At 39.3% G+C, this 23,638-nt stretch overlaps 1 protein-coding gene across 2 annotated transcripts in view; it reads left to right on the forward strand.

The window, feature by feature from the left end:
- Window positions 1-23,638, forward strand: part of LOC128660205 (protein adenylyltransferase SelO) — a 170,363-nt gene that overhangs the window by 40,959 nt on the left and 105,766 nt on the right. For both annotated transcript variants that reach the window (XM_053713909.1, XM_053713910.1), the window contains exon 6: window positions 4,757-4,813. In XM_053713909.1, the coding sequence (XP_053569884.1) occupies window positions 4,757-4,813 (57 nt within the window). The remainder of the gene's footprint in view (window positions 1-4,756; window positions 4,814-23,638) is intronic.

The raw sequence follows: 23,638 nt of genomic DNA on the forward strand, positions 1-23,638 counted from the left end.
CCTCAGAGGATTACGGCTCACTCAACTAGGGCTGTGGCTTCTTCATGGGCCTTTAAGAATGAGGCCTCTATGGTGAAGATTTGTAAGGCGGCTACTTGGTCCTTCTTACAAACTTTTGCTAAATTTTACAAATTTGATGTCTTTGCTTTGGCGGAAGCAGCTTTTGGGAGAAAAGTTTTACAGGCTGTGGCACCCTCAGTTTAGGGTCCGCCTCCTTTTGCCCTCCCATTTTTTTCATTTAGTGTCCTCTAGAGCTTGGGTATTTGTTTCCCACAAGTAATGAATGAAGAAACATAAATTATGCTTACCTGATAATTTAATTTCCATCTGTGGGAGGAGAGTCCATGGCTCCCACCCGTTTCTCTGGTGGGCGGACCTAAATTTATCTTTGTTTTTCTGGCACCATTTATACCTTGATATTTCTCCTACTGTTCCTTGTTCCCTTGGCAGAATGACTGGGGGATGAGGGAAGTGGGGGAGGTATTTAAGCCTTTGGCAGGGGTGTATTTGGCTCCTCCTGGTGGCCAGGTTCTTAATTCCCACAAGTAATGAATGAAACTGTGGACTTTATGTTTTTTTTTAAAGTTTTTATTTATAACCAACAAATGGTACAGTAGTAATATACAAAACAATGACACACCACTCAGGGCGTGGTACTATAATATATGATTGATAAGGCACTATGATATAACAACGTACAACAACGCAATTTTATCAGATATAGTAGCATAACGTGTTCATATTTGCATTGAAGTCTGGAAAAGATTTATACGAGTTAAGAATATTCTAGTATATGTATTCGCTTATACCACAATGTTGGGGTTTTATTTTTATGTACACTAACACAACCAACCTAACCCTAATCTACCCTAAAATACAAACAATCCCTAACCTAACCTAAAATACATACACACAAACCACACAAGCGAACAAGTCCAAACAGTCAAATCACAAATAGGTAGTCCCCTCTACAGGGATGCTGAGGACCCTAGCATGATGTACATTGTCCCACCTTAATATGTTAGTAGTAAGGTTTCAAACAGTGTGGGATAGCATATTGAGGTGCTACATATATACCTGGGTTGTATTAAAAAAAAAAAAAAAAAAAAGGAACAATAACGAGAGCTATATTATTAGCCATAATGACAGACATATTTAAAATTAATAGCTTTCCTAGTCATCATGAAAGGTACATTGAGGCTCAGATTAATATTCAGTTTTCAATATTCAAGAGCAAGGATTTTTGCGAATCAACACATGTACATAAGAATTTGCGATATCCTGAGTGTGGGAACATAACAACTACCTGTTGTATAGCTACACATTGGTGAGAGGCTGCTTATATTTGAAGGTACTGATATTTGCAGTGTTCTCTAAGAAGTACTGACAGGGTGAACAGTGTGCTTACATAAATAAAGAGCTGCTTATGCGACGTGCTTTAACCACCCAGATGGTTGCAAAATCTAGCATGCCCGGTTATACATTTCTCGCTACTTAACCCACAGCCTCCCCTAGGGGGTGAAGATAAAACTAAACAATAAGGAAATAATAACAATAGTAATGCAGTTAAAACTGAGTAAAACTTTAGCACACACAAAGCTTAGCCAGGCTTAAGAAAAGGAGAACAGAACCAAGTGTTAGAAGCTGCTAGCCAGCAAGTTAACATAGTTGATGGAGTTCACGCATATACTGATTGTCTGAAATGCTTATTATATTACATTGGTATAGCATGGGAGTCAGCTCTTAAGGGTGTCTTGATACAAAGTCAGCTGGGACATAGGCAAGGAACGACTACCCGATTCCAGCCCGGGATGCGACCCGAGGTTTCTGTCTCAGATGATAGCTTTTCTGCAGAGGGAAGGGGGGCTGCTTCACAGTGAGAGTAACGGACATTAGCACACCTAGTGGATAATTGCCCCGTCTCAAGATCAAATCCGGGTTTTGCATGGCAGTAGTATCCCATGGTGAATCAAAGGGACAACAAACAGGCGGCCAGTTTGCTCGATGTGTGAAACAGACCGGGAGAGATAGTCCACCCAACATCCGCCAGCGCTGGGGGGGAAACATTGCCGCGCCTCTTGTAAATGCAAGGGTTCCAAATAGTGTACCAAGACTTGCGGGCAGCCGTGCATCCAAATAGCCGCCATCCATTTCAGGGGCTGGGTTCATAACCTTTACAATGGATAGGTCCTGCCACGACTCAGGCAGTGACTCCGTGCCCTGCCTCTCAGTGTCCAGAGTTGGAGCCGGTAAATACAATGAGTGCAGCGCCTGTTCCATGTAGCAAGACAGTGATCCCTCGGGCAAGTCCGGGGTAAGGATTGTTGGGTCATCAGCTGCAGCGGACCCTTGTAAATTTGTGGCAGGTAAATGTTGCAGATCTCGCGCTGGGGGGCAAAATCGCTCATTCACAGAGTCACAGTTCTTAGGGCAGGTTCCTTCGATTGATTGAACTGCTTCATGTAAGGTTTTAAAGCTGAAGAGTAAGCGATCAAATATAGGCAGGAAAGCCTCAAGTATCTGTGCAGCAATATAGTTTTCTACCTCCATCAGGAAGGGGGCCAGCAAATATGATTCTGTGAGAATTACTATATACAGTATGGCGCCTAAGGATACGCCACTATGCCAAACGGCTTTTTACTTTTAATATGACTTCCGTGGGAGAGAAGATGATGGATTCTCTATCCGCCTTGGTTCTCGGACACGTAGCTGTCAAGAGATATGCAGATGGCACTAGGTTCAGGCTTCTTAAGGGTTTTCTTTCTCGAGCTATCTCGAAGCTTCAGAGGAATGCAGCCATCTTCGGACTTTATGTTTTTATTCAAATCCATGGAGGATAAAACCTATTCCTTAAAAGTTCATGCAGTCAAACAAATGTCTTATACATTTCGGACGTATCCATAGTCATAGTCTTTAACTACGGATATGTCCGAAATGCGTAAGCCCAACGCAAAAATCGTTTCGCTCAAGCCCTGGAATCTGCTGCACTAAGCCTCCTTTTAGTGTGCCAGAAGCACTGTAAAGAAGGATCAGGATTAGTGCGGCTCTCCAGCTCACTAGAGGTACGTATGTTTATCCCCTAAGATAATTTAAAGGAGACAAATGAATACTTGTGAATTTCATCAGTATTTGTTTGTTTTCTTTAAATTTATTGTTGCATTCTTTCAAATATTCATTTTGTGAAAACAAAACAAATATCCATGTTTACAGTGTGCATTTGTAACTATATGAATGCACATATCTAATGTGTATATATATATATATTATGTATGTTTGTGTATAAATATGTATGTAAGTGTATGTGTGTATGCGTGCAGTATTTTAAACTTATATTGCGATATAAAATCATTGTTTCGATCAATATAGTGTACCTTTTGCTTACCCCTTGAGCTATAGCTGACATGAATTTTTCAGTGTGTCCCCATAGAAGTCTATTATAAAGTATCAGTTTATGTGAATCTGACACTTTTTGGTTCAATTCACTTTGCACATTTTATTATGTATTGCGGTGGGTAATACTCAGTAGATATGATGACAGGTGTAGATCAAAAGAATATAGTAATTAGTAATGGTCAATTGGAGCAATTAGAGGTATAGACCAGCAGGACATGTCAGCTTTAAATAACCAGTTAGTTCTATGGCACATGCAAGTAATGGCAAATTAGATACATTGACAGGTACAGAACAGCAGGCAGCAGCAGGTCATGGCCAGTAGGAACAATGACAGGTATATGCCAGTACGGCACAGCAGCAGGCAGCAGCAGGTCATGGCCAGTAGGAACAATGACGGGTATATGCCAGTACTGCACAGCAGCAGACAGCAGTGGTTACCACACAGGTAGCATAAAGTAATAGATACTTGCAGTGATGACAAGCCTGGAAAATACTATAAAACACAGCAGAAATGATGTAGGTCACAGCAGCATCTATCCAGACTCAGTGGCAATTGCATATAATTTATTTTGAAGACTTGTAGATTAACAAACATAAAAACCATTCATTCTTTCTGTAATACGTTGAGTGCTTGCAGTATTTGAAGTATTATTGTCACAAACAAGCCTTAGTTTAGCAATACCATTACTTCAATGCATGAAATATATCTGTACAGATCATGACTGGTTGGACACAATTCTAACAGTTTCTGAAAACGAAGATGAGGCTGTGGACTGTCGGTTCAAAACAGTACACATCTGCAAATCACTCTATGCAAATGTTCCTATTTCTATAGTTTTAAATACATTATACAAATTATTGTGCTACCTTATTTCCATGTAACCAATAAATAATGATTCTAATAAACTGTTTTTTGATCATTTTACCTATGATTGGAAGAAAAGGATAATCCCTCAGTATTATGTGCTCTATTTTTAAATTAATGTGAATTAGGCAGCATTTTTCACCATTTTGCAGAGATTCAAAATGGGCAAAGCAGATGCTAAACTATTTCATCATCTATATATGGAAACATGAATATGAATGACCGATTAAGTCAATTTAGTCGTTTCTTGTGCCCTTTATCTTCCTACTGTCACAATTTGTTTTGGAACAGTGATATGATTGTGATCTGTATATAGATAGCACCCAATGATAATTTGAGATGCAATCAACTAGGCTTTGAAGTTAAGTAAAGTCACTTTGAGGTGTGAGCTGTTTAAATACTAAAAAGTAAATTAAAATATTATATGCCAGCACCTAACATGCTACATATTACTGTTAATATGTTTGTCACACGGGTATGCATTTGTTTATTTCCTAGGTTTGGAGAACGATGGGAGCTACAGTTAAAGGGTTCTGGAAGGACTCCATATTCCCGGTAATGCAGCAATGATGCTAATAATATTCAAGTAATTTAATTCATGATATACTGTCTATGTTAAGGAAATTACACAATAATCCAACATGTTTAAAAGGGACAGTGATTTTTTTTTTTTTTTACAATGTACACAAATTAAATGTGTTTAAATAATATATTGAATACAAGCGTTAAGGTAGGTTCCCATTATTCATCCTCTTTATCCACTCCATTGACATCACCTACCATCTCCTTATAGACATCTTCCATTCTACTGGTTTGCTTCATACTTCACTTTCATAGTTCTTTTAACAAACAATCTGTTCCTTTACTGGTTCCCTGTTTGTCTGTTCCTTTCATTATACAGTGATAGTTTCATAAGGCTGTGTATGTTGTCTGATTTCCTCACCTGTGGCTGGAGAGAAAGTAGAAAAAACAGTTTTTTGTTGTAAACTTTATGGGCCAGATTACACGCTAATTTTGTATTGTTCATGAGCGCTAACTGTGCTCAAGGTAAAAATTAGCTCTGTAGGGTTAGGGCTGGTATTACAAGTTGAAAGTAAAAAGTTAGCGGACGCACTAACCCGAAGGTGCACAAGATCAACTGAGCTAAAGCCGAAGGTGCGTTAAGAATACTTCAATTTATGTATATATATATATGTGTGTGTGTGTGTGTGTGTGTGTATATTGAACTATATAAATAAAAAGAACATTTCTTAAAGGGACATGATACCTAACATTTTTCTTTCATGTAATTGTAGAACATACAATTTTTAACAACTTTCAAGTTTACTTCTATTTTCAAATTTCCTTCATTCTCTTGGTATCATTTGTTGAAGGAGCAGCAATGCACTACTGGTTTCTAACTGAACACATGGGCGAGCCAATGACAATCGGTATATATATGCAGCCACCAATCAGCAGCTAGAACCTAGGTTCTTTGCTGCTCCTGAGCTTTCCAAGATAAACCTTTCATTAAAAATAACAAGAGAAGGAAACAAATTAAATAATAGAAGTAAAATGGAAAGTTGTTTAAAATTATTTGCTCTGTCATGAATGTCTAATTATGACTGTACTGTAACTTTAAGTGAAGAACATAGGAATTTCAAGCATTTCTATTGAAAATACATTAAAATTAATTACAAATTATATTGCATATATCAATTTATTTTACTGGAAATTGGCTCAAAAGTGTGTGTATGTATGTGTGTATATATATATATATATATATATATATATGTGTGTGTGTGTTTATATGTGTATATATTCATGTATGTGTGCACATGTATACACATATATATAAACAGTCACAAAGAAGGCAGGATCCAGCTTATGTGTAGAATAAAATCCAATTTTATTAGGCTTAGTTAAAACGCCAAACAGGCTGTACAAACAGCATGAACAGGAAAGGTGTGTGAGCGTGACACCAGGGCTTACATGTTTCGGCCAGCAGCCGTAATCATAGCCATAGGTGTCATGCAGGTGAGTACATAAAAAGGTAGTGGTAAAATGTGATTGGACAAAAATACAAATTAAAAGTATGCCCACATTCCACAGGTAGAAAAGGAGTTAACCCTTACCTCCCTGGAACTGAACAACACATGTGTATACATTTGCAAATAAATACGTGTACAAAGTAGTATAATATCAGAAACAACGTTAGTTGATATGCATCAAAACACTGGCTATATAAACCACACAGGATACATAGAAAGTGTATAGAATACTACAAAGTACGCCATAAGAGTATAGTATGATTTACCACATAATAGTTAATAAACCAAATACACAATGTGGGTATAGTTTAAACCCCTGCCTACCAGATAAATAATTATAAAATATATACTCTGGTACCTATGCACGTTTAATTGATATATTTGTGCTTTTGGCAAGATTATGGTACTATATAAACCCTGTATACTGTGTATTAGAGGACAGAATAGGAGGGTGAGGGGAAGGCAAAAATTCAAATTCAAAAAGCACTAAGGTGAAATGTATAGAACCTTGTATGTTAGGTACCCTAATTTATATGATCCTAGTATGACTGATACTGGAGGACTATTGAAAAAATATTTGTAAATGTCAAAAATATGGCATAATAATGGCATAATAATGAGCAGCAGTACTTATGAGTGTACGTATTGCTCCATATATATGACAGTAGTGAAATGAGGATACTAGTAAAAATGTATTTGCAGTAATGGCACAAACTGTAGGCAAATTGTGCAAAAAATGTGTAATGTAAGATATGGTAAAAGTTACAAAAGGGGTAGCTAATAAGGCTATTCCCAGAAGTTGATTAAATCATATCTAGAGTTTAATCCTAGCGGTAATCTTGTTTTCAAAGTGTAAATCCAATATACTTCCCTTTTGGCAAGTATATTCTCTAGATTGCCACCTCTCTTAGGCACCTTGGCTTGTTCTATTGCCACCCATTTAAAAGAATTTAAGCTACATCTGTGTTTAGTAGCGAAGTGTTGGACCAGAGGTGTACTAGACGTGCCTTTTGTTATGGTGGAGAAGTGTTCCCTAATGCAGGAATTTATATCTCTTGAGGTTAACCCTACATACTGAATATTGCATAGGGTGCACATAATAATGTATATGACATCCGTACTTTGGCAATTGAGACAGGTTTTGATAGGGTATGTCTGACCAGTTGTTGTAGAAGTAAATTCTTTAGTAACCCAAACAAAATCACAGGGTTTACACTTTCTATGGCCACATTTGAACATACCTAAATGTTGTAGCCATGAGCTTGTAGGTTGTAGTGTCTGTTTAAGTTCTGTAGGGGACAAAATAGATTCTAATGTGGGGCTTTTTCTATATGAACACCTGACCCCTTGTTTTACGGTGTCAACCAGCTTATCATCAGCTGCCAGTAGAGGGAAATGTTTCCTGACTATATTACAGATCTGTGAATATTGTGTACTGTATGTTGTCACAAAGTGTACACCTTGGAAATCGCTGTGTATTTGTTTGGGTTTGTCTTCCAAAAGTTGATCCCTATCCAACTCTTATGGCGTACTTTGTAGTATTCTATACACTTTCTATGTATCCTGTGTGGTTTATATAGCCAGTGTTTTGATGCATATCAACTAACGTTGTTTCTCATATTATACTACTTTGTACACGTATTTATTTGCAAACGTATACACATGTGTTGTTCAGTTCCAGGGAGGTAAGGGTTAACTCCTTTTCTACCTGTGGAGTGTGGGCGTACTTTTAATTTGTATTTTTGTCCAATCACATTTTACCACTACCTTTTTAAGTATGTACTCACCTGCATGACACCTATGGCTATGATTACGGCTGCTGGCCGAAACATGTAAGCCCTGGTGTCACGCTCACACACCTTTCCTGTTCATGCTGTTTGTACAGCCTGTTTGGCGTTTTAACTAAGCCTAATAAAATTGGATTTTATTCTACACATAAGCTGGATCCTGCCTTCTTTGTGACTGTTTGTATTCACACCAGCTTTGGATCCGCTTTAGCCCCTGTTCACCTGTATCTTGTTGTAAACCCGGGTGAAGAAAGAGAGCACCGCCCCCCGACCGGAGAATTCTGTGACGTCACGATCGACGCTGAATGCACGCATGGCAAGCCAGAAGCGCTGTTGGAGTTTCATGTGAGTGCCGGATGTTTTGGAGCTATTAGCCCACCGATATGGTTTCGGTCTGACCGCGTAGGTCCCCCGGCATGTCCAGAGCTCCTCCATGGAAGGATTACACAGCTAAGTCAAGACTATAGGGGCGGCAGAGCTCATTTTGGGTAAGTCCCGGGAACAACAGAAAAAGTTTGTTGCATATTTGTTTGCAGTTTGGTTCGCATGTTTGAAGAGTACCTCATATCTTTTCACATTTTTTACACATATATATAGACATATACACCCACACACACATATATTTATATATATATATATATATATACATATACACACACACGCTCACTGGATCCTGTTCCAGTGAAACATCTTGCCATATAGCATATCCCTTTAAATTGTTCTCTCAATATTAAACTGATTTTTTTTATAAAAAAGTGTATATATGAGTATAATACTATTTCAATATGTGTTTGATGTGTTTTTTTAACCCTTACACTTTACTTCAGGTCTCATGTCACGCTAATTCCTCTAGGGCTATTTGGGCTTTCGCTCGAGCGCAACCCATAACTTTTAAAAAACGTTGTAATATCAGCGCTATTTAGTGATATCCATTGAAGTAATGGGTGTGCTAGTGCGATGACTGATGGGCTAAACCTTCTCTGGTAAATATGTTTTATAATATGAATGTGTAATATCAAGTTGAGCCCTAAAATTAGCATGGCCCATCAATACCGCTTATCTCATCCCGCGCTATCTAAGCACGCCACTTTTAATCTGGCACTTTATTGGCCATAATTAATGTCCTGTGAGCCCGAAATTTTGCATTTCATATGTATCTTGATATGTGTGTCTAATTAAATTTGAGCTTTATTAAGTGCTGTTGAATTTTACATATTTTTATATTTAAAACAGCTATAGCGTTTCTGATTACAGTGCTGTACTATCTTTCTGATGGTATTAAAATTATATATCGTATATATAAAAAAAGTCTGCAATATACTTTCATAATTTATTTTGTCCCCTTTTCCTGTAATTCTATTCTGAAATTGTGAGCATTTTAGTTCCTATTAGAAATGGAAGTGCAAAACACTGTTATATTCCGCACAGTCATTGGCTGCACACTCTAGTGACCTATTTATACCTGTCTCTAATTGGCTGCAGCAGAGAAGGTAACCTAAGTTACAACATGGCAGCTCCCATTGTTTAGACATTAAAACTTTCCACTTATTTTGTCAATATTTAAACAGCTAATTAAACTTTAAAAAATAAATCTACATTTTATTCTCAGACTTATACTTTCATTGAATGCATCATTCTACTAGCATTTGTTTAGTGTTTAATGTCCCTTTAATTTTATAAAACATGTTTGTCCTTGCACACGAAAGAGTGGTAACTAAGAAGACATAAAGGAGCTATAGTACAATACTGCTACAACATTTTATTATTGCACAATTGCTTGAACAGAACTGTGTGTTTAACCATAATACATTATGCTCACTGCCTAATTGGTGCAGCTCCTACAGTTATATTGGTGAATAAATAGACGCCTCTATCAGCCTGACAAGGAAAAGTTGATTTATTCAGCACAGATCATCGATTTTTTTTTCAAAAGCCTGATCACGGATATACATTAAGAGGTCCTATTGTTAGTTAAAACAAAGAAAAAGTTGAAACAATGTTGCTTTTAAAGAATAAATATTATTCACAGGTATTTAAATATGCAGATGTATCCCTATGCAAATAGTACTCTGTCACTAAAAAAACACACCATGGGGATTGTGCTAAATCAACAAGAAACCTGCAGCTATTAAATCTGATTTATTTTTTTGCAGGGCAATTAATACCTATATATTTTTTTAAAAATAGTGACTCTTTTTGATAAATGTTGTGCCAATATCTTAATGTTCAGAAAAACATTAGATACTTGATAAAGTGTAATGCAGGAGCTGCAAACAGTGCTGCGGGAGCAAAGCCCGTGTACACAAAAACAGCTGTGATAGCTCAGCAGTGATATAGGGTTAAACAAACTTTACGACTGCTTAGGTTTATGTGGCTAATGGATAGGCTGACCATATTGCCGCTTTAAAAAGGGACACATATGAAAAATACATATGTCAGGGCTGTTTTCAGGGCTGTTTAAAGAAATGGTTTTGTATAAGAACCCTCACATATGTATTTTTCATATGTGTTCCTTCTTAAAGCGGCAATATGGTCAGCCTACTAATGGAAGACAATTTTGGAGTTGCTTTGGGCACCTTCAAGTGCCATCTAGTGGTAGAAGAGCTGTATAGCGAGTGACGTGTTCTTTCTATAACTTGTTTTATACACAAAAAAATAGAAAGAAAATTATTGGCACCATCTTAGCCTTTGGAATATATTAAAGCACACAATAGTTTTCAGTAATAATAAGGCTAATGTAATAAAAGTTATGTAAAGGAGACAAAACTGCAGACATTTTAAGATAGTGAAGTCCTTTTTAAAATGTGTATTTCTTTCATACAGGTCGTGAGAGTCCATGATCCTTTACTTATGGGGAATTACGCTTCTCTACCACTAGGAGGAGGCAAAGATTCCCAAACCCCAAGAGCCAATCCCACCTTACACAAACCTTAGTCTTTACTTTTCTCCGCTGGAAATGGTTAAAGAATGAAGATGTGCATTTGATTCTCTAGAGAGGGGGTTTTAGTCTATGTTGAGGTCCGGTTTCCCCTCAGAGTACAGTGCTTGTCAGAGGGATGTTTATGGGGTAAGGTTTGTGATTCTTTTTCACCTCATGGAATTTTTTTATAAACCTTCCATAATTGGTTGCAGGGACTTGTCTTTTGCCTCCCTTTATGGATCTACAATATACTCCTATTCTTTAAACCTCTGCTGATATGTTTCAGTACTGGTTTGGCTGTCTGCTGCTTGTTTGCCAGTGAACAAGTATCTAGTGGTGAGTATAATTTATTAACATTTAGACAGTCCTATAGCTATAAAAAGGGCACTATATATATATTGATGAGTGTTAACCAGCATTGGCTGGTTAACACTCATCAAGTTAACACAAGTTTGTCCTCGGCTATGTCAGGTTTTGTCGTGCTTAATTCCTTTTTAGCTGTTAGTTTTTTTTGCATACGTTATTCCTTCTGATGAGCATTATCTGATTTCGGATGTTATGTTAATGTCTCCTGCTTTGTTTTGCAGTTTGGCTTAGCGCGTATTGTACCTGTGAGTTTATTTTAAAAGCTACTTAGGAGGAAGTAAGTGATTTCCATTCCTCAAGATCTTTTAAGTTGGTTACAGTGTTTATTGCATTGCTTTGTCATATGCTATAATGGAGCAGTCTGGTTTTATCCCTAAATCTACCCAAGAAACTTAGTCTCCTGAACACCTTTCTACTATTATTAGGTGTGCTTATTGTAAAAAAGCTAAAATGCCTTCTCCAGCTCATTTATGTGACTCATGTTTAGAATTGTTAATGCAATTAGACAAATCTAATGCTGTTTCTTTGGGTATTAATGTTCCTACTGTTTGTTCATTACAGGAGAATACTGATTTGTTTTACCTACTATCAAAAACTTTATCAAGGCTACAATTTCTGAGGCGTTGGCTGCTCTCCCGTCTTAAAGCAAGCATAAAAGGTCAGTTCAGATTTTACCTTTTACAAGTACTATGTGCCCTGAGACCAGGGATGCTGTTATATCTTCAGATGTTGAAGTTTCCTCTGGTGATGAGTAATCTTCATCAGATGTTGAACCTGATATTTTCTTTTTTTTTTTTTTAAAGTTAAACATATTCGTTTTCTTTTAACGGACGTCTTAATTACTTTAGGAGTTAAAGATCCTAAAGTTTCTGATGATAAACCTTGCAATCATTTAAATTCAGTTTTTAAGACTGTTGTTAATCTCTCTGAGGTTTTCCCTTTTCCTGATGCTGTCTCTGATATGATTTCTAGGTAACGATCTAAGCCAGGAAATGTATTTACTCCTTCTGCAAGGTTTTTCATTTACCTGCTGCTAATACAGATTTGTGGGAAACTGCTCCCAAGGTGGATGGGGCCATTTATACTCTGGCTAAACGTACTACTATTCCTTTTGAAGACAGTACTTCTTTTATAGACCCTTTAAATAGAAGGGCCTTTTTTTCATGTAGGCTATGTTCTCAGGCCAGCTATTTCTATTGCTGATGTAGCTGCTGATTCTACAACTGGTTGTCTAGACTTTCAAAGCAGTATTCAGATGACTCTGATAGTGCAAATCTTTTGAGTTTATTCAACAAATAAAGGGCACTTTCTCCAACATTGGTGTGTCCGGTCCACGGCGTCATCCTTGTGGGATATTCTCTTCCCCAACAGGAAATGGCAAAGAGTCCCAGGAAAGCTGGCCATATAGTCCCTCCTAGGCTCCGCCCACCCCAGTCATTCTCTTTGCCGTTGCACAGGCAACATCTCCACGGAGATGGTTAAGAGTTTTTTGGTGTTTAAATGTAGTTTTTATTCTTCTATCAAGTGTTTGTTATTTTAAAATAGTGCTGTTATGTACTATTTACTCTGAAACAGAAAAGGATGAAGATTTCTGTTTGTAAGAGGAAGATGATTTTAGCAGACAGTAACTAAAATCGATTGCTGTTTCCACATAGGACTGTTGAGATGAAGTAACTTCAGTTGGGGGAAACAGTTAGCAGACTTTTCTGCTTAAGGTATGACTAGCCATATTTCTAACAAGACTGTGTAATGCTGGAAGGCTGTCATTTCCCCTCATGGGGACCGGTAAGCCATTTTCTTAGTCAAACAAACAGAACAAAGGGCTTAATATGGGCTAAAAAACTGGTAGACATTTTTATGGGCTAAATCGATTGCTTTATTTGGGCATATTATTCAGATTTAGGCTAACAATTGGCATTTATAATCTTGGGGAACGTTTATAAAACGGCAGGCACTGTGTTAGACACCCTTTTCAGTCAGGGGGCCTTTCTAGTTATAGACTGAGCCTCATTTTCGCGCCATTACTGCGCAGTTGTTTTTTTGAGAGCAGGGCATGCAGATGCATGTGTGAGGATCTAAAAATCACTGAAAAAGCTTCTATAAGGCGTCATTTGGTATCGTATTCCCCTCTGGGCTTGGTTGGGTCTCAGCAAAGACTATAGCTGGGACTGTATAGGGGTTAAATTTAAAAACGGCTCCGGTTCCGTTATTTTAAGGGTTAAAGCTCTGAAATTTGGTGTGCAATACTTTTAATGCTTTAAGACACTGTGGTGATTTTTGAACGATTCCTTCATACTTTTTCACATATTCAGTAATAAAGTGTTTTCTGTTTGAAATTTAAAGAGACAGTAACGGTTTTATTTTAAAACGTTTTTTGTGCTTTGTTGACAAGTTTAAGCCTGTTTAACATGTCTGTACCTTCAGATAAGCTATGTTCTATATGTATGAAAGCCAATGTGTCTCCCCATTTAAATTTATGTGATAATTGTGCCATAGCATCCAAACAAAGTAAGGACAGTACTGCCACAGATAATGATATTGCCCAAGATGATTCCTCAAATGAGGGGAGTAAACATGATACTACATCATCTCCTACTGTGTCTACACCAGTTTTGCCCACGCAGGAGGCCCCTAGTACATCTAGTGCGCCAATGCTTATTACCATGCAACAATTAACGGCTGTAATGGATAACTCCATAGCAAATCTTTTATCCAAAATGCCTACTTATCAGAGAAAGCGCGATTGCTCTGTTTTAAACACTGAAGAGCAAGAGGGCGCTGATGATAATTGTTCTGTCATACCCTCACACCAATCTGAAGGGGCCATGAGGGAGGTTTTGTCTGATGGAGAAATCTCAGATTCAGGAAAAATTTCTCATCAAGCTGAACCTGATGTAGTGACATTTAAATTTAAATTAGAACATCTCCGCGCACTGCTTAAGGAGGTGTTATCTACTCTGGATGATTGTGACAACTTGGTCATTCCAGAGAAATTATGCAAGATGGACAAGTTCCTAGAGGTTCCGGTGCCCCCCGACGCTTTTCCTATACCCAAGCGGGTGGCGGACATAGTAAATAAGGAGTGGGAAAAGCCCGGCATACCTTTTGTTCCCCCCCCTATATTTAAGAAATTATTTCCTATGGTCGACCCCAGAAAGGACTTATGGCAGACAGTCCCCAAGGTCGAGGGGGCAGTTTCTACTCTAAACAAACGCACTACTATTCCTATCGAAGATAGTTGTGCTTTCAAAGATCCTATGGATAAAAAATTGGAAGGTTTGCTTAAAAAGATTTTTGTACAGCAAGGCTACCTTCTACAACCAATTTCATACATTGTTCCTGTCACTACGGCAGCGTGGTTCTGGTTCGAGGAACTAGAAAAGTCGCTCAGTAGAGAAACTCCATATGAGGAGGTTATGGACAAAGTTCACGCACTTAAATTGGCTAACTCTTTTATTTTAGATGCCGCTTTGCAGTTAGCTAGATTAGCGGCGAAAAATTCAGGGTTTGCTATCGTGGCGCGCAGAGCGCTTTGGCTAAAGTCTTGGTCAGCGGATGTGTCATCCAAGACAAAATTGCTTAACATCCCTTTCAAAGGTAAAACTTTATTTGGACCAGAATTGAAAGAGATTATTTCAGACATCACTGGGGGAAAGGGCCACGCCCTTCCACAGGATAGGTCTTTTAAGGCTAAAAATAAGCCTAATTTTCGTCCCTTTAGCAGAAACGGACCAGCCTCTAATTCTGCATCCTCTAAGCAAGAGGGTAATGCCTCACAACCCAAACCAGCCTGGAAACCAATGCAAGGCTGGACCAAGGGTAAGCAGGCCAAGAAGCCTGCCACTGCTAACAAAACAGCATGAAGGAGTAGCCCCCGATCCGGGACCGGATCTAGTGGGGGGCAGACTCTCTCTCTTTGCTCAGGCTTGGGCAAGAGATGTTCAGGATCCTTGGGCGCTAGAAATAGTTTCTCAAGGTTATCTCCTGGAATTCAAGGAACTACCCCCAAGGGGAAGGTTCCACAGGTCTCACTTATCCTCAAACCAAATAAAGAGACAGGCATTCTTACATTGTGTAGAAGACCTGTTAAAGATGGGAGTGATACACCCAGTTCCAATAAAGGAACAAGGAATGGGATTTTATTCCAATCTGTTCGTAGTTCCCAAAAAAGAGGGAACATTCAGACCAATTTTGGATTTGAAGATCCTAAACAAATTTCTCAGGGTACCATCGTTCAAAATGGAAACTATTCGAACGATTCTACCCACCATCCAGGAAAGTCAATTTATGACTACCGTGGATCTAAAGGATGCGTACCTACATATTCCTATCCACAAAGAACATCATCAGTTCCTAAGGTTTGCTTTTCTGGACAAGCATTACCAGTTTGTGGCCCTCCCATTCGGATTAGCCACTGCTCCAAGGATTTTCACAAAGGTGCTAGGGTCCCTTCTAGCGGTTCTAAGACCAAGGGGCATTGCAGTAGTACCTTACTTGGACGACATTCTAATACAAGCGTCGTCCCTGTCAAAAGCAAAGGCTCATACGGACATCGTTCTAGCCTTTCTCAGATCTCACGGATGGAAGGTGAACAAAGAAAAAAGTTCTCTGTCCCCGTCGACAAGAGTTCCCTTCTTGGGAACAATAATAGATTCCTTAGAAATTAGGATTTTTCTGACAGAGGTCAGAAAATCAAAACTTCTAAGCTCTTGTCAAGTGCTTCATTCTGTTCCTCGTCCTTCCATAGCGCAGTGCATGGAAGTAGTAGGATTGATGGTTGCAACAATGGACATAGTTCCTTTTGCACGAATTCATCTAAGACCATTACAACTGTGCATGCTCAAACAGTGGAATGGGGATTATACAGACTTGTCTCCAATGATTCAAGTAGATCAAAAGACCAGAGATTCACTCCGTTGGTGGCTGACCCTGGACCATCTGTCCCAGGGAATGAGCTTCCGCAGACCAGAGTGGGTCATTGTCACGACCGACGCCAGTCTAGTGGGCTGGGGCGCGGTCTGGGAATCCCTGAAAGCTCAGGGTCTATGGTCTCGGGAAGAGTCTCTTCTCCCGATAAACATTCTGGAACTGAGAGCGATATTCAATGCTCTCAGAGCTTGGCCTCAACTAGCAAAGGCCAAATTCATAAGGTTTCAATCAGACAACATGACGACCGTTGCATATATCAATCATCAGGGGGGCGCAAGGAGTTCCCTGGCGATGAAAGAAGTGACCAAAATAATTCAATGGGCGGAGGATCACTCCTGCCACTTGTCTGCGATCCACATCCCAGGAGTGGAAAATTGGGAAGCGGATTTTCTGAGTCGTCAGACATTCCATCCGGGGGAGTGGGAACTCCATCCGGAAATCTTTGCCCAAATAACTCAATTATGGGGCATTCCAGACATGGATCTGATGGCGTCTCGTCAGAACTTCAAGGTCCCTTGCTACGGGTCCAGATCCAGGGATCCCAAGGCGACTCTAGTAGCACCTTGGACCTTCAACCTAGCTTATGTATTCCCACCGTTTCCTCTCATTCCCAGGCTGGTAGCCAGGATCAATCAGGAGAGGGCCTCGGTGATCTTGATAGCTCCTGCGTGGCCACGCAGGACTTGGTATGCAGACCTGGTGAATATGTCATCGGCTCCACTATGGAAGCTACCTTTGAGACAGGACCTTCTTGTTCAGGGTCCATTCGAACATCCAAATCTGGTCTCCCTCCAACTGACGGCTTGGAGATTGAACGCTTGATTCTATCAAAGCGTGGGTTTTCAGATTCTGTTATAGATACTCTGGTTCAGGCCAGAAAACATGTAACTAGAAAAATTTACCATAAAATATGGAAAAAATATATCTGTTGGTGTGAATCCAAAGGATTCCCATGGAATAAGATAAAAATTCCTAAGATTCTCTCCTTTCTACAAGAAGGTTTGGAGAAAGGATTATCTGCAAGTTCTCTAAAGGGACAGATCTCTGCTTTATCTGTCTTACTACACAAAAGACTGGCAGCTGTGCCAGATGTTCAAGCTTTTGTTCAGGCTCTGGTTAGGATCAAGCCTGTTTACAGACCTTTGACTCCTCCCTGGAGTCTAAATCTAGTTCTTTCAGTTCTTCAAGGGGTTCCGTTTGAACCTTTACATTCCATAGATATTAAGTTACTATCTTGGAAAGTTTTGTTTTTAGTTGCAATTTCTTCTGCTAGAAGAGTTTCAGAGTTATCTGCTCTGCAGTGTTTTCCGCCCTATCTGGTGTTCCATGCAGATAAGGTGGTTTTGCGTACTAAGCCTGGTTTTCTTCCTAAAGTTGTTTCTAACAAAAATATTAACCAGGAGATAGTTGTACCTTCTTTGTGTCTGAATCCAGTTTCAAAGAAGGAACGTTTGTTACACAATTTGGGCGTTGTCCGTGCTCTAAAGTTCTATTTAGAGGCTACTAAAGATTTCAGACAAACATCTTCCTTGTTTGTTGTTTATTCTGGCAAAAGGAGAGGTCAAAAAGCGACTTCTACCTCTCTTTCCTTTTGGCTTAAAAGCATTATCCGATTGGCTTATGAGACTGCCGGACAGCAGCCTCCTGAAAGAATCACAGCTCACTCCACTAGGGCTGTGGCTTCCACATGGGCCTTCAAGAACGAGGCTTCTGTTGACCAGATATGTAAGGCAGCGACTTGGTCTTCACTGCACACTTTTGCCAAATTTTACAAATTTGATACTTTTGCTTCTTCGGAGGCTATTTTTGGGAGAAAGGTTTTGCAAGCTGTGGTGCCTTCCGTTTAGGTAACCTGATTTGCTCCCTCCCTTCATCCGTGTCCTAAAGCTTTGGTATTGGTTCCCACAAGTAAGGATGACGCCGTGGACCGGACACACCAATGTTGGAGAAAACAGAATTTATGCTTACCTGATAAATTACTTTCTCCAACGGTGTGTCCGGTCCACGGCCCGCCCTGGTTTTTTAATCAGGTCTGATGAATTATTTTCTCTAACTACAGTCACCACGGTACCATATGGTTTCTCCTATATATATTTCCTCCTGTCCGTCGGTCGAATGACTGGGGTGGGCGGAGCCTAGGAGGGACTATATGGCCAGCTTTGCTGGGACTCTTTGCCATTTCCTGTTGGGGAAGAGAATATCCCACAAGTAAGGATGACGCCGTGGACCGGACACACCGTTGGAGAAAGTAATTTATCAGGTAAGCATAAATTCTGTTTTCATTCATGAAGTATAAGATACTTCATGTAGAAAGCTCCTTTATTTGATTCAATCACTTGCCGCACTTAGCTCCTACAGCAGCCCACGGCTAAAGGTGAAAACGTCATCTCTTAGCCAAATTTTTTTTTAGCCGTGGGCTGCTGTAGGAGCTAAGAGTGGCAAGTGATTGAATCAAATAAAGGAGCTTTCTACATGAAGTATCTTATACTTCATGAATGAAAGTGCCCTTTATTTGTTTCAATAGTAAATCCTAGCGTTTGTACAACGCTAGGGTTTACTTTCACTTTAATGTCAAAAGCATGTATTTGGCAGTCCTTGCCAGGAGAGCCTTATGGCTTAAATCCTGGTCTGCTGATATGGTATCTAATTCCATATTATTATCTCTTTCCTTTCTGGGAAATACATTATTTGGTTCTGATTTAGATGTTATCTTCTGTTACTGGAGGTAAATGGGCTTTTCTTCCTCAGGACAGAAAGTCTAGAGGGCAACCTAAAGCTTCTAATCATTTTGTTTCTTTTGTCAGAATAAGGAACAAAAAGTTGACTCCTCTACTCCAAAGCAAGGCATCTCTGTTTCAGTCTGGAGACCTAGTGCTAACTGGAACAAGTCTAAGCAGGCTAAGAAATTTATCCCTACTACCAAAACTGCATGTGGGTGCAGCCCCCAATCCAGAGGTTCTGGTAGTGGGTAGATTAAGCCTCTTTCAGGGGGCTTGGTGTCAGTCTGTTCCAGATCCCTGGGTTCTAAATATACTTTCTCAGAGATATTGAATAGGATTCAGAACAAGGTATACCAGATGAAGTTTTTTTCTGTCCAATATTCCAGGGATGAATAATTGTGAGGCAGATTTTCTCGGTTGTCAATCTCTACATCCAGGGGAGTGGTCTCTTCACCAGGATGTGTTCAATCAGATTGTTGATCTTTGGGGTCTCCCGGAGATACAGTGTAGTTTTGATGGCCTCTTGTTTGAACATCAAACTTCCCAGGTACTTTGCGAGGTCCAGGGATCCTCAGGCAGTGTTAGTAGATGCTGTACTAGTTTCTTGGTCTTTTCAGCTTGCTTATCTGTTTCCTCCTCTGGTACTTCGTCCCAGAGTAATTTGCAGATAAGCCTAGAGAAGTCGACATTAAACCTGATTGCCCCGCATGGCCTCACAGGATTTGATATGCTGATCTGCTTCAGATGTCCAGCTGCCCTACTCTGTGGTCAGAACTTTTGTCTCAAGGTCCATTTTTCCATCTGGATCTCAAGTCCCTAACTTGATGGCATGGAAATTGAATGTTTAGTCCTTATACATAGGGGGTTCTCTGATTCAGGAACTGAAATTTTGATTCAGGCTCGTAAGCCTTTAACTTGAACAATTTATTACAAGGTCTGGAAGGCCTTTATTTCTTGGTGTATAGATCATGCTTTTTTTTCTGGCATTCTTTTAGAATTCCTAGGATTTTCCAGTTCTTGCAAGATGGTCTGGATAACGGCCTATCTTCCAATTCTCTGAAGGGGCAGATTTCTGCCCTTTCAGTCTTGTTCCACAGAAAGATTGCTAATCTTCCTGATAGTTATAGTTTTTTTAAGGCTCTGGTTCGTATTAAACCTGTAATCATGCCAATTTCTCCTCCATGGAATCTTAACTTGGTGTTAAGTGTTTTGCAGGCTCCTCCTTTTGGACCCATACAGAAGATGGATATGAAACTACTTTCTTGGAAAGTGTTATTTCTGTTGGCTATTTCTTCTTCTAGAAAATCTTCTGAGTTATAGTATCTTTCTTGTGACACCCCTTATCTGATTTTTTTCATCAGGATAAGGCTGTTTTATGGACTTAATTTGATTTTTTTGCCTAAGGTTGTTTCGTCAGAAAACTTTAGCAGAGAGATGGTTGTTTCTTCTTTGTGTCCTAATCCTAAGAATGCTTCAGAGACAGCATTATTTGGATGTTGTTAGGGCATTGAAATATTACATTGATGCTACTAAGGACATTAGACAAACTTTTAGTTTGTTTATTCTTTGTTCTGGTCCTAGCAAGGGCCAGAAAGTCTCTGCTGTTTCTTTGTCCTCTTGGTTGCTCATTCTACTAGGCCAGTTGCCACTTCTTGGGCTTTCAAGAATGAGGCTTTAGTTGATCAGATTTGCAAGGCAGCTACTTGGTCTTCTTTGCATACCTTTACAAAATTCTACCATTTTGATGTTTTTGCTTCTTCTGAAGCAGCCTTTGGTAAAAAGGTTCTTCTGGCAGATATCTCAGTTTCATTTTTTGCCTGTTTGATTTATTTTAAATGCATAAAAAAAAGAAAGAAAGAAAAAAAAAAAAAAATATTGGGGTTCTTTTATTGCGGTACCCACCCTTATGTATTTTTGGGGTTAGTTTTTTCTTCAGCACATCTTTTTTCCTTGCTCCTTTTATAGCTCTTATTCTTTTTTCTACCTCACTTTGCTTGACTATACTTTAGACAGATGTATGGGTGAGGTTGGAGAGGATTTATAGAGCTCTTGGGCTTTTGGAATCTTTGCCTCCTTCTTGTGGTAGAGAAAAGTATTTCCCAAGAGTAATGGATAGTGGACTCTCACCACCATGAAATAATTGAATTTATCAGGTAAGCATAAATTGTTTTTTTTTTATTTGTCTGTTAAAGGTATCAACTTTATATCTACTTTACATTATTATTAATTTTACATATACTCTGCTCGCAGTTGTGCAGATCACTTGTTTAGGGCAAGTTTGACCACAATGGGGCCCTATAATCTAAAGCTTTTCGCTCTGGTGAGATTATTTTAGAAGTCTCAACAGTACCAAAGTGTCCCTCAAATAGATCTGCACCATGACAGTGAGCTTTTGATCATCAGACTCTGTGTCTCTTCAACATAAAATATTTATCTTCTAAATAGCTTTGTCCTTTATTTAAGTAGAACTTCTTTGTCACTAAATATTAAACTGCAGTCACATTTTATACTATTTTGAGATAATGTAAAGAATAACCCTCTCTAAGATTCTAAAAGAAAACTAAAAAGTGATTGTGTACAGATTTTACAAGTCATTTTTTAGTGAATCATTAATTATAGTTGGGTGGAATTGCTATCATATTTTTTTTTTTAGTCATACAATATTTCTTTACTTACATGTAATAATCCTGTGACCTTTAAAATGTATTTTCCAAAATAATGTGGTGAGACCTAAATGGGTATTTTGAACCAGATTAATTCAAAATATTTTGTGTTATGATTTGTTTAAAACAAAACGAACGTCTGCAACATTGCAACTAGAAAATTGAGCAAGTTAAAGAGATTTGTACCCGCCCCTTGTCACATCCCCTTGTCTCGCTGTCATGTCCATTGATTATCATGGAGAATCATTCGCAACTTGCAGATGTGTTGGGGTGGTGGTGGTGGGGGGGGGGTGTTACAAATCTCTGAATTGAGCTTTTTTTAAAAGAGATATTAGTTTCACAAATGTTTTTTCATGAATCTAAACAATTGGGCTTGATCTGCTGTATGGTTCCGAAGATTACTTGTACTTCACTATACAGGACAAGAATCTATAAGACTAAAACAGCTTTTAAAAAAATTACATGTTAGACCAAGCTGCAAGTAGTGTATTGCTGCTCCCAAGACTACCTAGATATGCTTTTCCAAAAAGAATGCTAAGAGAAGGATTATCTATTATCTATTAGATAATAGGGAGTACATAGAAAAGTTATTTAAATTGTATGATCTATCCGAATCATGAAAGAAAATGTTTGGTTTGATGTCTCTTTAAACAATAAACATCGCTCTGCACGTAGTCTCCATTTGTTTAGATGGGATATAAGTTAAAGGGACATAATACTCATATGCTAAATCACTTGAAACTGATGCAGTATAACTGTAAAAAGCTGACAGGAAAATATCACCTGGGCATCTCTATGTATAAAAGGAAGATATTTTACCTCACAATCTCCTCAGCTCAGCAAAGTAAGTTCTGTGTAAAAAGTTATACTCCGCTGCTCCCAGCTGCAGGTAAAAATTTTTAAAAAAATGAAGAAATGAACAGCAGCCAATCAGTATCCGCAGTGCTGAGGTCATGAACTCTTACTGTGATCTCATGAGATTTGACTTAACTCTCATGAGATTTTATAGTAAGCTTCCTTTACCTGATTGGTGAAATAATATGAGAGTGCACGAAGCTCATCCTTTCAGTTGTCCCGGGACAGACATACTAATAGGAGGCCGAAACGATCGTCTGGGGTTGTCATGTTCCTTGTTCAGAGGAGAATTGCCTGGTATTTCGGGGCTGGACTGACCTTACTTGGCAGGATCAGACTGATATACTTCAGGAAAGTTTTCTTCTGTGAAAAGCACACTGGTCTAAAAGAGGCTGCTTCCGGGTGGTAAATCGCCATAGAACAAGCCACTGAGCTGTTGTTCGTTCCTGGTAGAGCGCTTCTCTCTTTGTATGCAAATTATTATGACCCTGGGGAAGTCTCCCTATGGGTGATGGGGGAAACCAGACGTGGACTCCTTGCCCAGTGTGCTTAGAGGAATGTGGCTGCACCTCACTGACGAGGCCCATAGGAGGCCGAAACGATCGTCTGGGGTTGTCATGTTCCTTGTTCAGAGGAGAATTGCCTGGTATTTCGGGGCTGGACTGACCTTACTTGGCAGGATCAGACTGATATACTTCAGGAAAGTTTTCTTCTGTGAAAAGCACACTGGTCTAAAAGAGGCTGCTTCCGGGTGGTAAATCGCCATAGAACAAGCCACTGAGCTGTTGTTCGTTCCTGGTAGAGCGCTTCTCTCTTTGTATGCAAATTATTATGACCCTGGGGAAGTCTCCCTATGGGTGATGGGGGAAACCAGACGTGGACTCCTTGCCCAGTGTGCTTAGAGGAATGTGGCTGCACCTCACTGACGAGGCCCATAGGAGGCCGAAACGATCGTCTGGGGTTGTCATGTTCCTTGTTCAGAGGAGAATAGCCTGGTATTTCGGGGCTGGACTGACCTTACTTGGCAGGATCAGACTGATATACTTCAGGAAAGTTTTCTTCTGTGAAAAGCACACTGGTCTAAAAGAGGCTGCTTCCGGGTGGTAAATC

Source organism: Bombina bombina, chromosome 5, assembly GCF_027579735.1.
Source record: "Bombina bombina isolate aBomBom1 chromosome 5, aBomBom1.pri, whole genome shotgun sequence".
NCBI lineage: Eukaryota > Metazoa > Chordata > Amphibia > Anura > Bombinatoridae > Bombina > Bombina bombina.